This window comes from Anomaloglossus baeobatrachus, chromosome 4 (assembly GCF_048569485.1).
Source record: "Anomaloglossus baeobatrachus isolate aAnoBae1 chromosome 4, aAnoBae1.hap1, whole genome shotgun sequence".
In the NCBI taxonomy this organism is placed as follows: Eukaryota; Metazoa; Chordata; class Amphibia; order Anura; family Aromobatidae; genus Anomaloglossus; species Anomaloglossus baeobatrachus.
Window position 1 is genome coordinate 473,226,014 of NC_134356.1, and position 19,222 is coordinate 473,245,235.

General features: G+C 39.6%; 1 protein-coding gene across 2 annotated transcripts in view; it reads left to right on the forward strand.

Moving 5' to 3' along the window:
• Window positions 1-19,222, forward strand: part of THSD4 (thrombospondin type 1 domain containing 4) — a 1,079,410-nt gene that overhangs the window by 889,840 nt on the left and 170,348 nt on the right. For both annotated transcript variants that reach the window (XM_075345712.1, XM_075345713.1), the window contains one exon: window positions 15,376-15,580. In XM_075345712.1, the coding sequence (XP_075201827.1) occupies window positions 15,376-15,580 (205 nt within the window). The remainder of the gene's footprint in view (window positions 1-15,375; window positions 15,581-19,222) is intronic.

Below are 19,222 nucleotides of genomic sequence, written 5' to 3' on the forward strand. Positions count from 1 at the left end.
AACCACTGTGCCTCCACTCTTTTGACTGCTTCTTGTTTTCAAGGTTATACAAAGAAATCCAGGTTTCATCCATAGCGACCAGTCGATCCAGAAAGTTCTTATCAGTCCCAAAACGCTGACAAATTGACCAGAAAGTTTTCACTCGCATACTTCTCTCATCTGTTGTCAAACATTTGGGGACCCATTTTGCAGATTGCTTCCTCATGTCCAAATGTTCATTGATAATGACACAAACACGTTCACGGGAAATCCCCATGATGTCTGATATCGCTTTAGCTGAAATTTGTCGATTTTTCAGTATGAGGTTGTGCACAGCACTGACGATCTCCAGAACAACAACCACTCTCGGTCATGCAGGATTTCCTCATCATTGGTGCTGAAGTGGCCCATTTTAAATTTGCAACCCAGTTCTTAACTATGGAATATGAAGAGCATTGATCCCCCAATGTCTGCAACCTATCGCCATGAATATCCTTTGCGGACATTCTTTGCAGAGACAAGAATTTTATCACTCCTCTGCTCTCAGTTGCTGTGGATATTGCATTAGACTCTGTCATTTTATTTTCCCGCATGCGTAAAACACTGTTGCCATAAGCAACAAACACAAAGTTTTGAAAACATATATTAGACACACAAGGCTTTCATGTGATGTAACATTCATTAGCGTTGAAACAAAAAAAGATCACAAAGCAAAAGACTTATCAGCAGCCCCTCATAGAGCTTTTTCGTAAAGCACATAATTCTAATGTTTACAGAAAATAGGAGGCCTACAAAGAAAAGAGCACAGCACCTTTAGTCAAATATGGTGGAGGTACATAAATGTTTTGGGGTTATTTTGCTACCACTTGCACTGGATGCCTTCAGTGTGTTCAAAGTATCATGAAATCTGAAGATTACCAAAGGATTTTGATTCACAATGTAGCACCCAGTGTCAAAAAGCTGGGTTTGTGTAAGAAGCTTGTTGGTTATAACAAGTGATGATTGAAGTTATTTATTCCAAAGGGTGAGCAAACAAATAGTTGTGGTGCCAACAATTTTGTCTGGACCATTTAAGCGTTTTTGTGTGATATTTTGTCCAAATTGCCTTTTTTTCTGTTTATTTTTGGGGGGGTTTGTGTAGTTTGTATTAACACAAAAAAATAAACATGTATAATCGCAATAATTTTCTTAGAAAAATACTTCATTTTCTGGAACAATATCAATGGTGCCAACACTTTTGGCCATGATGTATAAACACGTATAGCATAAACAATGCCCATTGACAGAGTAATGTGAAAATGTTTTTATTGTTTTTCCAAAAGGGGTAATTTTGCTCAGCTAATGTCTGGAACTCAAGGACACATCAGTAATTAGCCACAATGCGAACATGTCTTATGCTTAAACTGTAAGGCTATGTGTGCACACTATAGTTTTGTTTCTTTAGCAAAAAATGCACCCTCTGATAGAAAAACGCACCTCTGGCTGAAAGAAAATGCATCAAAAAACACATGCGTTTTTTAAGCATTTTAATGCATTTTTGCCCATGCCTTTTCTCACTATGTTCAATAGAGAAACGCAGTCAAAAATGCAAAAAGAAGTGATATGCTGCTTCTTTTTTCTGCATCCAAAACTGCAGGCAAAAAATAAGCAACATGCGTCCAGCCTTTCTGTATTCTCATAGACTTTGCTGGGAAGGAAATGCATGCAGTTTAACCCCTTCACGACCCATGACGGATATAGCTGTCATGAATCATGTGAGGTTAATCCCTGCCCCCTGCCGTGGGGATCCGCGCACATATCAGGTGATTTCAACAGCTGACTTGTGTGCCTGCAAGTTACGAGTGGAATCGCTTTCCACTCGCAACTTTTAACCCCTTACATCTCGCTGCCAAAATCTGGCAGTGAGATGTATATGCACGCGGCAATTACTTTTACTTATCGCTGCCCCCACCGGAAGTCACGTGCGTGATCACGTGACTTCCGGTGGTTGCCATTGGGACAGGGTCCTTCTCCCTTATCACACAATCAACAGAGTGAGAGATGGCCATACAATCCAAAGAGGATTTATTCCAAACAAATCAAATGGTCCTTAACATAATCCACAAAACTGAGGGTAAAATTAGTCCAGCAATAAATGTTCAGGTTTCTCTGAGAAGTCTCCGCTTCTCCCAGAGATTCAATCCTTCTCTCTTCAAGTTCTCAAACAGACTGCCTCTTCCCCCTAGGTAAGCAGAGAGTTTACAGTAGGTGGATTCCAGGCCCACCTCCCCCCACACCTAGTGATAGAAGCGATTCAAGAAGCTATAACCTTGCACTACAGGGGTTGATTACCTACAAGACAATACAATGTGTACACAAGCAGTACAAATAATGGACAGTGAACCAAGCTTAAAATAGGAATCTGCACAACATGATACACCTCCCCTCATATCCCACCATCACAGCCATGGTAGCACAGGATCATGTGATGACGCCTGTAGCTAACATGAGTCACTTTCTCTCAGTACCGGCATAGTGCCAGCACTGAGAGTAAAGCAGCATATCTGCAGTTCTCAGCTCTGTAGCTGAGATCTACAGATATGGAAGAGCGATCAGATTGCTTATCCATATAGCCCCCTAAGGGGACTAGTAAAATAAAAAAAAGTAAAAAAAAAGTTTTAAAAAATAAAAAAAACCCTAAACGTTCAAATCACCCCCCTTTTTCCCCATTGAAAATTAAAGGGTTAAAAAAATAAAAAATATACACATATTTGGTATTGACGCGTTCAGAAATGCCCGATCTATCAAAATGTAAAATCAATTAATCTGATTGGTAAACGGCATAGCGGCAAAAAAAAATTCCAAACGCCAAAATTAAGCGTTTTGGTCGCCGCAAGTTTTTTGCAATAACAGGCGATCAAAACGTAGCATCTGCACAAAAATAATATAATTAAATATGTCAGCTCGAGACGCAAAAAATAAGCCATCACTGAGCCATAGATCCCAAAAAATGAAAACGCCATGGTTTCGGAAAATGGCACAAAACGTGCGCCACTTTTTTTGGACAAACTTGTGATTTTTTTTAACCCCTTAGATACAAGTAAACCTATACATATTTGGTGTCTACAATCTCGCACCGACCTCACGCATCACAACTACACATGAGTTTTACCATATAGGGAACATGGTGAATAAAATATCCCAAAATCTATTGTGTGATCACACTTTTTTGCAGTTTTTCCACATTTGAAATATTTTTTGCCGTTTTCCAATACACTATATGGCAAAACTTATGGTTTAATTTAAAAGTACAACTTGTCCCGCAAAAAACAAGCCCTCATATGGCAAGATTGACAGAAAAATAAAAATGTTACGGCTCTCGGAAGAAGAGCAAAAAGAAACCCAAAAAACGGAAGAACGGAAAACGCCCGGGGGCTTAAGGGGTTAAGGCCACAAACTGCACCCAAAAACGCATCAAAAACTATAGTGTGCGCACAGGGCCTAAAGTTGTTTTCAAATTTACTCAGATCACATACTTTTTCATTATTAACCCCTTCAAAACATATAACATTCATATGCTCCACCCATGGTTGTTAACATGTTAAATGCTGCTGTCAATCTTTGACAGCAGCATGTAACATGCACTGGCAGGGTGGCACATCATTCCACGTGCCAATTGGTGCAAAGCCTTACACAGCCCCATATACCTTAAAATTGAAAAAGTTACAGGTCACAGAAAATTATGACAAAAGTAACTTTTTACTTTTTCTCAAAATTCCTGAAATTCTTTTCACCCATTAAACAAAAGAAAAACTATGCATGACATGAGACACATGTCCATAGAGTACACCCGATGGATTGGAGAGCACATAGCTAAAGTGGTGTAGGTACTTTAATGTATGATCCAGGCTGCCGTAAAACAGATTTTTACCTCCTGATAACCAAATATCTATTGATTTAAATCTACAATCCGAGCAAGCATTTTATACATTTGTTAGTTTTTGTGTTATTTTATTCTAAAGAAGAATCTAAGCCTTTTTGAACCCATCGATAGTTCCACCATGACGAGTTCTAAAGGATGGCTATTCCATAAATTAATTGTTCTCATGTAGATGCAATGTGAGGTGTGACAGGGTCGTTCTCCCATATCCCACAATCAACAGAGCAAGAGATGGCTGTACAATCCAAAGAGCAATTATTCCAAGCAAATCAAATGGTCCATAACAATCCACAAAACAGAGGGTAAAATTACTCTAGAAATATGATTATAATCCAATAAGCGATAAATGTCCAGGTCTTTCTGAGAAGTCCAAGCTTCTCCCAGAGGTTCAATCCTTCTCACTTCAAGTTCTCCAAACAGACTGCCTGAATCTCCCAGGTAAGCAGAGAGTTTACAGTAGGTGGACTCTAGGCCACACCCAGGGACGGAAGCGCCTCAAAAGGCTATAACCTTGCACTATAGGGGGTGATTATTTACAAACAATACAATGTACACAGAAGCAGTAGAAATAATGGACAGTGAACCAAGCTTAAAATAGGAATCTGTACAGCAAGATACACCTCCCCCATATCCCACCATCACATAAGGTAGCACTATTCTTCAATAAGAATGACCTAGAAGACAAGAACCCTGCAGCCTTAATTCTTTTCTAAGATATCAATTAGATTTTTAGGTTTTCATTTTAGCTTTAATAATTCTTTGTTCTTGATACATGTTGCAAACCGAATTCATGGTCAAATAACCAGTTTCTGATGAATGGTTCGCACAGTCTATGCTACATCCTAAAGATGCTACACTTATGTATAATTATGCAAATTAAATTGTGTAAATCAATACAAGACAATCCTCATGGAGGAGATGTTTTCCTAAGAGGACATCCATGATGCCAGACTAGAATTCACTGTGTTTTCATGGACCTTTGGGAGACATCTGGACACTTGCTTTACTTTTGCTGCATCAGGACATAAAGGGTTGAAATCATACTTTATCACATTCCAAATATTCAAGGTTGTAAGTACACATATGTTAAATGTCCCTGCAGGGAGCAATATGTTTTTCGCACTAATCACTTTGTCTCGGTGGCTCTATAACACATTACATTAGGTGCATCCAATGTCCCACCTGTATTCAATCCATCATGTTTATTTCTTTAGACTTTTTCTTAATCCTTTACACTGTTCTTCCCATTTGAGAATTACTTGTTTGAGAATTTTTGACATTTTTGGATAAGCACTTCAAGCTCTATTGCATGACCCATATTTATTGAATATTAATTGACTTAATATAGAATAGTGTATTCCAATCGTTGAAAAATGGAAGCAGATGTTCTAAGTTCAGTTTCAGCTTGGCAGCTATTACGCTCTATGGTATGTAAAATCTTAGATCTGTGTGATTCCTATCCTTACACATTCCTCCATATTATTGCTTTGAGACATTTTGCATGATCGTATTTAATTATTAAAGTGCATTTTATGTTGACGTGGAACATATGCGATGTGTTATACTCGGGCACTGTTCATCTTTGTGACGGTTTTGATGAAATATACAATAGATCCTTATGGCTTTCATTTTCTCACCCATTCTTGTTTATTTTATGTCTTCCTTGCTTTTGTTTCACTGTTGTAACTTAGTTTATCCTTGAGCGACCTCCTCCAGCTGTTTTGGAATTTTATATTTTCCCATTTTTACCAGACATTTGGAATTGTTTGAGATCTAACGGATACAATAATTTTAGAAAAACAAACTAGGGCTGATTAAAAGCCAACAATAATGTTAGATAGAAAAGTTATTCAAATCAAGTAATACTTGCTCCAACCATTCACAATACTATCAGAACTGCGCTTGTGAAAGCTCATAAAAAATAAGGTTGGGTAGGGGGAAAAATGTGATTTTTTTTTTTAAATGATCCACAGACCTTATGTACAAAGCAGAGCTATGCGGGTAGCGGCTATGTTAATACATAGAGTTCTTCTCTATTACATACTCATTGTGTTGCCATGTGGTTATGTATTAGGCAGATTTCTCCGTAAAAATGAAGTTAAAGAGTTAAATCACCACCCCAGCTTTTCTTCACACCTGGAGTGTTTTTTTAATGTAAGGTCTCAACCACTACTCTTATACTCACCCTCTAGCATGGCATTTTCACCTTTTCTCATTGGTCTCCAGCAATTTGGGACCTGCCGGTAGCTCTATTGTTTTATGGAACAAGCTGGAGGTCACTCTTCAATGCAAGCTGTGGAGACAGGAGGGTCAGTGGGTGCTCTCGTCCGCTGGCCTGACTGTCTTTAGAAAGACTGCACGAACAGAGCTAATCCCACTGAATGCTTGTACTACTTTCTGGTGGGCATAACACTACACAGATAACACAGGGTAAAGGTACCACACTCGGCAAGACTTTATTCCCAACAATCAATAGTAGAGATGAGTGGGCCCATTGAAGATCGGGTTCTTTTGGTCCAGCTGAACTTTTTTAAAGTTGACTTTTGGACACAGACTTTAACTGAACTGCATTTGAAGTCACTGATTGGCATTTTGAGTCTCTCCACACATGCAGACAGCCATAAACAGAACACTTCTGGTGGAGGTGCACATTACATCTGATATTATGCTGTTGTTGCCTCCAGTGTGAGCCAACCAAACACTGCAAGCGGCCCACACTGAGCACCATGCATACCCATGCACAGCAATGCTCATGCTAGTGGTTTGTATATGTAAAGCACCCAAACTCTGAACCTGAACTTTGTTTTCTTGCAAAAGTCTGAGATCATACTAAACACCTAACATCAGATTCGCTAATCTCTAGTCAATAGCATATACTATATTGATAGCAAGAACACAAGATGGTACAAGCGACAGTCTCACCCTTCCACTGGCTCGCCAAGGATTAGAATCTTTGTGACTTTGAGACATCCAGGGCCACTATCCCAGCCAGCAGCACCCCACATTTTCTTGCATTGACTGAGAGGAGATAGTGGCAAGCTTAGGAAGCTGACCAAGCACATCAGAGTATGTAGCCAGGTGACTGGATTGTCCCAACCTGGGCTCTCAAAGCAAATTTGTGGGCTCAGTGTTGGGCAATGCAGGAGTTCTAAAATCCTCCAGCTGGATCCATGGAATTTAGGCTGAAATCCTGTAGAATGACACTGGTGACAGGAGCAAGGCCCTTTTTATATCCCTCCATTCCCATTTCAGTGTATTGTGTCTTACAGGATTGGTGGTAGATGGCTGCTCCCTTATTGGTCGCTAGTTTAAGCCGACTGCATAATTGTCCTCTGAATCATGTAGCCTGTGAGGATTTAGGCAATTGATCATCAGCAGGCATTCCACAAATTAGCAGAGAAAAGGGAGCTATGGACAGAATTTCTTTTATACCACGTTCAGACGGAGTGCTTGATTGTCACAAGCAACTGTACTTTGTTTTTTTATTTATTGTGCTATTATTTTTGCCTAGGGGGGAATACTTTTTTTTGTGTTAAATCCTCCCCCCCAAAATGCAGAGCTTTAAACTATCTTTCTCACAAAGTATACGTGTCGTAAACAAATTTTTTTAAACATGTATTTTACTAGTCAAACTTTACATCTGTACATGATCACTAAGAGACCACCCTTTATCAATGTGTAACTACCTAGCCTTTTTTATTATGCCATTTTTGGGAAAAGGGTAGCATTTTGTTGAACAAATGAGGGAAAAAATAAAAATAATGTAGACATTTAAATTTACAAGTCCATTTTCACACCTGCTATACTGGTCCAATTTAACATCATACATGCTGCACTAATACTGCAGCCTACCGCCACATTTTGCATTTTTTATATGTGTTTACCTGTCTAGGATTTTAGAATTTCTTATTGTGTTCTTTTTGTCAAAGGTTGATAAATTGGGGATGAAACAATTGTCAACAGTAAATTATAGTGTTGTAAAAATGTGGGCTAAAATAAAAACTGGTAATGGCAATGGTTAATAAAGTGTATAAGAAAAAAAAAAAAGGCTGTGCCATGGCTAAAAATGTGGGAGCCGCTAGCATCAGCAGAAGCACCACTGCCACTTTCACCAGCAGAGGTGCCTCGTTTGTCTCCAGCAGGAATTACTGTGTATCCATTATAGTTTAAGGTGTTATTCACATGTTCGTGTTTCTACACTGACTGTATGTCCAAGCAAAACACACAGAGACATGTTCATTTTTTTCCCAGCAATATGGATAACAGGGGCCAATATAAGTTTATGGGTCCATAAAAAGCACTGCCATCTTTGTGCTCTATGTGTTTAACATTGAAAAGGATAAAAGAAGCTTTGTAATTTATTTATTGCTCCATCCATGAAAAACACTGATGACTGATAGTGAAACTGGACACACCGACCCATACACTGATCCAAAACTCTGATGACACAGTAACATTTTTTAACATATATGTTTAAACATGGACGTGTGAATGAGGCCTTAGGTTGATATTTTTTCATTACCTTTCACAAAATAAATTGAAACAAGAGAAAATGATCTGAAAGTTGCACGTTTCCCTAGGCCTATACCTGCATAAATCTTCCACGATTTGCCAGGCAATAATATGCGATTAGAGAATAATTTGCATTTGGTGTAAGTCATCTACTACTTGGTAGGTTTTTATTCATGTGGAAAACAGCCTGCACAGCAATGGTCTGTACACCAATTGTCTGTATGGTAAAAATGGCATCATGGGTACACAAAAAATAATAATTTAAGAAAAAAACAAAAAAAAAAAACAGATGCAACATAGACAGCATCTACAGTGGGAAAAAAAAGTATTTAGTCAACCACCAATTGTGCAAGTTCTCCCACTTAAAAAGATAAGAGAGGCCTGTAATTGACATCATCGGTAGACCACAACTATGATAGACAAAATGAGAAAACAAATCCAGAAAATCCCCTCGTCTGATTTGGCATGGTTTTTTTTTCAAATTATGGTGGAAAATAAGTATTTGGTCAATAACAAAAGTTCATCTCAATATTTTGTTATATATCCTTTGTTGGCAATGACAGAGGTCAAGCGTTTTCTGTAAATCTTCACAAGGCTGGCACACACTGTTGGTGGTATGTTGGCCCATTCCTCCATGCAGATCTCCTCTAGAGCAGTGATGTTTTGGGCCTGTCGCTGGGTCACATGGACTTTCAACTCCCTCCAAAACTTTTCTATAGGGTCCAGATCTGGAGACTGGCTAGGCCACTCCAGGACCTTCATATGCTTTTTATGAAGCCACTCCTTCATTGCCATGGCAGTATGCTTGGGATCATTATCATGCTGAAAGACCCAGCCATATTCGTCTTCAGTGCCCTTATTGATGGAAGGAGGTTTGCACTCAAAATTTCACAATACATGGCCCCATTAATTCTTTCATGTACACAGATCAGTGATCCTGGTCCCTTTCCAGAAAAACCAGTCCCAAAGCATGATGCTGCCCCCCATGCTTCACAGTAGGTATGGTGTTCTGTGGATGCAACTTTGCATTCATTCTGTATCTTCCAAACACAACAAGTTGTGTTTCTACCAAACAGCTCTACTTTGGTTTCATCAGAGCATATGACAATCTCAAAATACTCTTCTGGATAATCCAAATGCTCTCTAGCAAACTGCAGATGGGTCCAGACATGTACTGGCTTAAGCAGGGAAACACGTCTAGTACTGCAGGATCTGAGTCCCTGGCGGCATAGTGTGTTGCTGATTGTAGCCTTTGTTACGGTGGTCCCAGCTCTATGTAGGTCATTCACTAGGTCTCCTCATGCGGTTCTGGGATTTTTGCTAATTGTTTTTGTTATCATTTTGACCCCACAGGGTGATATCTTGCATGGAGCCCCAGATTGAGGGAGATTATCAGTGGTCTTGTATGTGTTCCATTTTTTTATTATTGCTCCCACAGTTGATTTCATCATACCAAGCTGCTTGCCTATTGCAAATTTAGTCTTCCCAGCCTGGTGCAGGGCTACAATTTTATTTCTGGTGTCCTTCAACAGCTCTTTGGTCTTCACCATAGTGGAGTTTGGAGTGTGACTGAGTTTTTGGACAGCTGTCTTTTATACTGATAACAAGTTCAAACAGGTGCCATTACTACAAGTAATGAATGGAGGACAGAGGAGCCTCTTAAAGAAGAAGTTACAGGTCTGTGAGAGCCAGAAATCTTGCATATTTTTAGATGACTAAATATTTATTTTCCACCATAAATTGCAAAAAAAATCTTGTCAAATCAGACTAGCTGATTTTCTGGATTTGTTTTCTCATTTTGTCTCTCATAGTTGTGGTCTACCTATGATGTCAATTACAGGCCGACCTCATCTTTTTAAGTGGGAGAACTTACACAGTTGGTGGCTGACTAAATGCTTTTTTTCCCCACTGTATATCCATTGAAATTCTATTTTTATAGTTATATATTCTTGAATTATTGATGTATAAAACTGGATGCCTTATTGATGTAAAGACCTAACATACAGATGACATACAAGAGACAATTTAAATGAAAAATAATCTATTTTTTCTGGATGAAAAATAGAATTTTTTTTATATACTCTTGTGAACTTAGCCTACCACTGGAAAAGTCTTCTAACCACAAGATTTTGTTACAGTCGACCATTTTTTATAGCATAGAAATTGTTTGCATTGTAGTAATCATGGGGATTTCTATTGAAGATATTTTTTATTTTATAATATTGCAAAACTGACTGAGCACGGTACACCCAATGCTCACACGGGTGGAGGGAAAGAAGCAACTCAGGAGAGGGATAAGCCAAAGGAAAAGGTATATGCAGGGGACAACACACTTTTGGAAACGATGGATAATAAATCTCAATGAATATATTACTTATCATTTTCAGTGCCATTTAATGCCCTAATCAATTATTGTATACTGATATCAAGTATTTGTAGGAGATATTGATAAAATGCCAAGAAATCCTCTTCATGTTTCTACATTTCTAAGCTACAGTGCTGGCCAAAAGTATTGGCACCCCTGCAATTCTGTCAGATAATACTCAGTTTCTTCTTGAAAATGATTGCAATCAAAAATTCTTTGGTATTATCTTCATTTAATTTGTCTTCAATGAAAAAAAAAAATGTCATAAAGCCAAATTGGATATAATTCCACACCAAACATAAAAAAGGGGTTGGACAAAAGTATTGGCACTGTTTGAAAAATCATGTGATGCTTCTCTAATTTGTGTAATTAACAGCACCTGTAACTTACCTGTGGCACCTAACAGGTGTTGGCAATAACTAAATCACACTTGCAGCCAGTAGACATGGATTAAAGTTGACTCAACCTCTGTCCTGTGTCCTTGTGTGTACCACATTGAGCATGGAGAAAAGAAAGAAGACCAACAAACTGTGAGGACTTGAGAATCCAAATTGTGAGGAAGCATGAGCAATCTCAAGGCTACAAGTCCATCTCCAAAGACCTGAAAGTTCCTGTGTCTACGGTGCGCAGTGTCACCAAGATGTTTAAAGCCCATGGCACTGTGGCTAACCTCCCTAGATGTGGAAGGAAAAGAAAAATTGACGAGAGATTTCAACGCAAGATTGTGCGGATGGTGGATAAAGAACCTCGACTAACATCCAAACAAGTTCAAGCTGCCCTGCAGTCCGAGGGTACAACAGTGTCAACCCATACTATCCGTCGGCGTCTGAATGAAAAGGGATTGTATAGTAGGATACCCAGGAAGACCCCACTTCTTACCCCGCGACATAAAAAAGCCAGGCTGGAGTTTGCCAACACTTACCTGAGAAAGCCTAAAACATTTTGGAAGAATGTTCTCTGGTCAGATGCGACAAAAGTAGAGCTTTTTGGGAAAAGCCATCAACATAAAGTTTACAGGAAAAAAAAGAGGCATTCAAAGAAAAGAACACGGTCCCTACAGTCAAACATGGCGGAGGTTCCCTAATGTTTTGGGGTTGCTTTGCTGTCTCTGGCACTGGACTGCTTGATCGTGTGCATGGCATTTTGAAGTCTGAAGACTACCAACAAATTTTGCCGCATAATGTAGGGCCCAGTGTGAGAAAGCTGGGTCTTCCTCAGAGGTCATGGACTCATGGGTCTTCCAGCAGGACAATGACCCAAAACACACTTCAAAAAGCACTAGAAAATGGATTGATAGAAAGCACTGGAGACTACTAAAGTGGGCAGCAATGAGTCCAGACCTGAATCCCATAGAACACCTGTGGAGAGATCTCAAAATGGCAGTTTGGAGAAGGCACCCTTCAAATCTCAGGGACCTGGAGCAGTTTGCCAAAGAAGAATGGTCTAAAATTCCAGCAGAGCATTGTAAGAAACTCATTGATGGTTACTGGAAGCGGTTGTTCGCAACCAAGTATTAGGCTAAGGGTGCCAATACTTTTGTCTGGCCCATTTTTGCAGTTTTGTGTGAAATAATCAATGATTTGATTTTTGTTTCATTCTCTTTTGTGTTTTTTCATTGCAAGCAAATTAAATGAAGATAATAATAACAAAGAATTTGTGATTGCAATAATTTTCAAGAAGAAACTGAGTATTATCTGATAGAATCGCAGGGGTGCCAATACTTTTGGCCAGCACTATATGTATTCTTTGAGCCCTTAGTATATCTTTTTCTCAGGTAATTAGGTGCATTTGCGTTAACAAATACCTGGGTGAATCTTAAGAAAAGAATCACTGGTGTTACTGGAACAATGGCTACATTCATTCACAAGATGCCAGCTGGTGAAGATGCCATTCTTGAGCTTCTAATCTCCATCAAGTTCTATTCTTGCCAATTGTGTTAGTGTAAATGCAAAGGAATTACCTGTCTTTGGTTCGTCATATACCATTAATGCGGAATTAATTGAAGAGGGTATCAAGTTATTCCCTGAAATCTGTGAAGATGTATAGTGATTTGTGTCTGTAAAATGCAATCCAAGTAGAGTACAGTAGCAATATTTTCAGCACCTGCTATCTAACACTGTTACAGTTAAGAAAGTTATCAAATATTCAGGAGTTATTACAGCAGATTCATCTATCCTCAATAAGTCTACAAGTTTTTAAGATTTATCTTGTTGTTTTCTTTATAACTAACCCTCCAATAGCAAGTTAGTAATAAAATATCACACAAAATGTCTAATATTTTGAGTTAGCGCTCTATCTATGCTATAATATTTCTAAAATATAGATTTATTTCCTGAAAGGGTTGGGTCACTTTTTTGTATCTTTAAACTAAAATATTTCTGTGCACTGATGCACATCAGCTGCTCATTCTGCTGCAGGTGGCAGCTGGAGCCGTGCGGGCACTTCTGTATGACTGAAAGCTAGCAGCTTCCTGGAGGAATAAACTTCATTTTCTCCCTGGTGCTGTACTTTTCTTGCTCTATTTACATGCAAATTAAGCATATATCTGCAAATTAATAGCATTTTCTACATGACAGGTCCTCTTTAAAAGACATGACATAAGACACAGCATGCACATTGTAATGTCGCTTTTACATTGATGTGCAATATGTTCATTTTATGTGACACTTTTGTGTTGATTTTGCAGGCAACTAATGCACAACATCTAACTGAAAAAGACACCATGTGCACATACTTTAAGAATTCTGTAGCTTTTTTATTAGGACAAATGCTATGAGATTCTTCTCTAGCCAACCTTTGTAGTGATAAACTAGAAAACAGAAGCACTGATAGGGTCTTACCAGATAAATAAAAGGGCAATGTGTAATAATATACACTCACCTAATGTGGTCTCAACCACCACAGATAGCATACAGATAATGGTGGCTACCGCAGCCCCACATGGACGACTCTTCAACGCAGGAGAGGAGAAGTGGTTAACACTGCGCATTCGCCAGAAATGATGTAAAACTGTTGATTAATTAATAATTCTTTTATTCCGTAGGTCTACACGTTTCGAGGTATGGAACCTCTTCCTCAGGACCAAAATTTTGTATTGTTGATATTTTGGTCCTGAGGAAGAGGTTCCATACCTCGAAACACGTAGACCTATAGAATAAAATAATTATTAATTATTCAACAATTTTACATCTTTTCTGTTGAATGTGCGGTGTTAACCCCTTCTCCTCTCCTGCTTTGAAGACTAGCCAACCTTTGTGGCAGAAAGCAAAGTTGACTATATAGATGTAGATATCTATCCCCATTTAGAAAAATGTTTAGTTCACAGGAGTGTATAAATCTATTGCCACATGGACATGGTGCATCTTCCAAGGGAATGATGGATTGGGCATGATAAAATCCAGCATAGCAAATATTGGGGGGGACAGACAGAATGACCTCATACACATTACATTATGTAACTTGTATGTCCAGCTGTATTGGCTGTACTAACAGCAGCCCGCTGGGGTGGTCTACCACTGGACCTCCTCGTTCCTCAGCTGCGTGCTCTACATGATTCCTTGTGCACCTTTGTCTCTGACTCCTTTTATCTGACAGAGTGCATTGATTGTGATGGCCTCCTTATGGGTAGGCAAAAAGCAGCGAGAAATTGATTTTACTTGAAGTAGGTTCAGAAGCTCCCGCAGCTAATGGCAGCAGTTCCACTGCTATTATATTAGGAAATTACTATTTAAGAAAAATATATTCCCAATGTATTGCCAAATGTAGTTTTGAATGGAGTTTATCTATGTGAGAATTCAAACCAGATTTCCAAGAAGCGTGAGTAAAGCTGGACTCGCAGAGATTCCTAGTACTGGTGTACTGATTGTTCTTCGAAAATCATTTCAAAGTTGGTGCAATATAAAGTTTATGCACTTTTCAGTGATTGCTGAATTTGTATTTCAAAACACATCTTTACACAAAAAATTAAAAGTCAAAGCTTAGACATACTGAGGCTATTGTTGGTGTGTTCTGGACATTTTTTTCCTATGGTAAGTAGGCTCCAGCCTTTTTTCGTTATCCCATTGGGTTCATAAAATGCATAAATCATTTTTGGTATTTAAGGATCTGACATTTTATCACACAGTACCCCATGCTTTAAAATAACATATAGACCTCTTTCTGAGGCGTCTTGTATTTATATTGAATTCAATGCAATATTGTACTGCAAGTAATACAGTATCCTGAAGACCTCTTCATGTGATCTCTTATACAATAGTAGTAACTAAGTCAAATATGAAGAGAGAGAGGGGCTCTCACCCGGCGAAGGTAAAAAAATGGTCCTTTATTTCACATAGAAAACATGAGGCATAGGGAGGATGCGGGAAGCGAGGAGGACGGCTGCCGTTTCGCTCTTAGAGTGGCGCTTCTACAGGTCCACCTAGTAGTAGTAACTAATCCAATATCATTTAAATGACTAACTTTTAAAGCACAAGATCCTTAAACAATATTTTTCTTCAATAGACTAGTTTCCATCTTGACAGATATTCACATTAAGTCTACATTGTCACATTATGTCTGATAGTCTGTTTTTCTCTGACACTGTATCCTTTTTCTTTTACAGATTATTGGCTGTGATGACTATTTGGGATCAGAAAAAGTGCTTGACAAATGTGGAGTCTGTGGAGGAGATAACACGGCTTGTAAAGTTGTATCGGGAGTCTTCAAGCATGTGCTAAGTAAAATTGGCTACCATAAAGTTGTGGAAATTCCAGAGGGGGCAACAAAAATCAACGTTACAGAAATGACAAAAAGCAACAACTACTTGGGTAAGTTATGTTTTCCATTTAGTTTGACTCATATCTACCTACCTTAAAGAATCAGTTACAGGGAGCGCACAGTATGTGGCACCTAATTTTATCGCTGTACTCTACGTATACAGATTATGCCCAGATTATTGACAGTGTAAATATGGTACTGGCATCTACAGCCATCACCAGTCTCCCTGAGTGACTGGGCTATGGGCGGAATTTTACCGCTAATCACAACCCAGCATTCCTCCTGCTTGTGCACTCTGCAGTGAAGGAGGAGTGAGCAGGGAAGTGCTGCGCTGTGACACTGGGCTGTAATGTGCCCAGTGACTCATGGAGACTGGGGCCGGATCCCCAAGGTCACGGAGCCTGGGGGTCAGGCGACGGGAAAGAGCGGTTCGCAATAGCGCTGCTCACAGGCACGATGTGGCCAATAACAAAAAAGTGTGAACCATCCCTTTACTGTTATAAGTTAAAAACTGTTCTATGAAAATGTTGTTCTTGGCCTTTACTGAGATACTGATTGAAATCTTACTCTTTAAATTGATGTACTAAACTACAGTATGCCGTGTATGTCTGTGTATAGACATATATATATATATATATATACTAACAGACCAAAAGTTTGGACACACCTTCTCATTCAAAGAGTTTTTTTATTTTCATGACTCTGAAAATTGTAGATTCACATTGAAGGCATGACGACTATGAATTGACACATGTGGACTGAAATACTTAACAAAAAAAATGTGAAACAACTGAAAATATGTCTTATATTCTAGGTTCTTCAAAGTAGCCACCTTTTGCTTTGATTACTGCTTTGCACACTCTTCGCATTTTCTTGATGAGCTTTAAGAGGTAGTCACCGGAAATGGTTTTCACTTCACAGGAGTGCCCTGTCAGGTTTAATAAGTGGGATTTCTTGCCTTATAAATGGGGTTGGGACCATCAGTTGTGTTTTGTGCAGAAGTCTGGTGGATACACAGCTGATAGTCCTAATGAATAGACTGTTAGAATTTGTATTATATCAAGAAAAAAGCAGCTAAGTAAAGAAAAACTAGTGCCCATCATTACTTTAAGAAATGAAGGTCAGTCAGTCTGAAAAATTGGGAGAACTTTGAAAGTGTCCCCAAGTGTAGTGGCAAAAACCATCAAATGCTACAAAGAAACTGGCTCACATGAGGACCGCCCCAGGAAAGGAAGACCAAGAGTCACCACTGCTGCGGAGGATAAGTTTATCCCAGTCACCAGCCTCAGAAATCGCAGATTAACGGCAGTTTAGATTAGAGACCAGGTCAATGCCACACAGAGTTTTAGCAGCAGACACATCTCTAGAACAACTGTTAAGAATAGAATTTGTGCAGCAGGCCTTCATAGTAAAATAGCTGCTACGGACAGGCAACAAGCAGAAGAGACTTGTTTGGGCTAAAGAACACAAGGAATGGACATTAGACCAGTGGAAATCTGTGCTTTGGTCTGATGAGTCCAAATTTGATATCTTTGGATCCACCGTGTCTTTGTGAGATGCAGAAAAGGTGAACGGATGGACTCTATATGCCTGGTTCCCACAGGGAAGCATTGAGGAGGAGGTGTGATGGTGTGGGTGTGCTTTGGTGGTGACACTGTTGGGTATTTTTTAAAATTTTAAGGCATACTGAACCAGCATGGCTACCACAGCATCTTGCAGCGGCATGCTATTATATCCGGTTTGCATTTAGTTGGACCATCATTTATTTTTCAACAGGACAATGACCCCCAAACACACCTCCAGGCTGTGTAAGGGCTATTTGACTAAGAAGGAGAGTTATGGGGTGCTATGCCAGATGACCTGGCCTCCACAGTCACCAGACCTGAACCCAATCGAGATGGTTTGGGGTGAGCTGGACCGAGATGGTTTGGGGTGAGCTGGACCGAGATGGTTTGGGGTGAGCTGGACCGCAGAGTGAAGGCAAAAGGGCCAACAAGTGCTAAGCATCTTTGGGAACTCCTTCAAGACTGTTGGAAGACCATTTCCGGTGACTACCTCTTGAAGCTCATCAAGAGAATGCCAAGAGTGTGCAAAGCAGTAATCAAAGCAAAAGGTGGCTACTTTGAAGAACCTAGAATATAAGACCCATTTTCAGTTGTTTCACACTTTTTTGTTAAGTATTTCATTCCTCATGTCTTAATTCATAGTTGTCATGCCTTCAATGTGAATCTACAATTTTCAGAGTCATGAAAATAAAGAAAACTTTTTGAATGAGAAGGTGTGCCCAAACTTATATAAATAAAACAAAGTAAGAATGCTTTAAAAAATAGAGGTAAACAAAACTTTACTTTTTTCAATGGACAAAATGCAAAAGTAAATAATAAGAGAGAAATCTAAATCATGTTAGTATTTGATGTGACCAGACTTTTAAAAACATCATATCACCACTCAGTTTTTGAAGGTGGTGAAAAATATTTTGGAGAACTAACCATGTCTTATGAGCATGAAGATTTGCTCAAACTTTTCGATCTTTTCATGTTCATCTTTTCATCCCACGCAGACTTGATAATATGATTAGGGCTCTGTGGGAGCCATGTTATCATTTCTAGGACTCCTTGTTCTTTTAAGAAAATATTTCATAATGAAAATGGCTGTATTTGTTGGGACATTGTCCTATTTTAGAATAAATTTGCTGATCATCATTGTCACACGGTGTTTGGCTCTAAACACACCGAGTGCCATGGCTACACCTGATGCTGTTCACACTGCAGAGTCTGAAGCTCCTCACTATGCCTCCTTTGGTGCTTTTGAGTTACACAGACAGGCTCGGGCATCAACCAGCTGTGTTCTCATTAGTGATCAGGTTTGCAGGAGTTAATTTCTGCTACCCTGTTGGTTACCTCTTGGATGACATGTAGTGGGAGACCTATCACAGTCACTCTCTGCCTTTTTAAGATGGAGGAGCCATTTTTCGTATGCAGACTATGGCTTTAGCTACCTTGGGAAATGGGTTGTTGTATCCTAGTCCTGCTGGGGAATGTATTATTTTGTTTGTGGAGTTGTTGTGGTGTTCTCTCATCATCTCATTGTTTCCAACATACTCTAATGCGGGCGTCACATGGTACGATCTATCACACGAGCAATCGTACCCGCCCCCGTCGTTTGTGCGTCACAGGCAAATTGCTGCCCGTGTCTCACAAAGTCGTTAAACCGCCGTCACACGTACTTACCTGCTGAGCGACCTCGCTGTGGACGGCGAACATCCTCTTCCTAAAGGGGGAGGGACGTTTGGCGTCACAGCGACATCACACAGCTGCCGGCCAAAAGAAGCGGAGGGGCGGAGATGAGCGGGACTTAAACATCCTGCCCACCTCCTTCCTTTCGCATAGCCAGCGGGTGCCGCGGGACGCAGGTAAGCTGTGTTCATCGTTCCTGGGGTGTCACATGGAGCTATGTGTGCTGCCCCGGGTACAATGAACAACCGGCGCCATGAATAATAAACGATTTTTTAAAAATAAGCAACGTTTACACGACTCACGATTTGTGACTGATTCAGCATCGCTCAGAGGTGTTACACGAAATGAAACCGCAAACGATGCCAGATTTGCGTCACGAAAACCGTGACCCCGACGATGCATCGCACGATAGCTCGTCTCGTGTGACGCCCGCATTATTTTTCTCCTTATCACTTG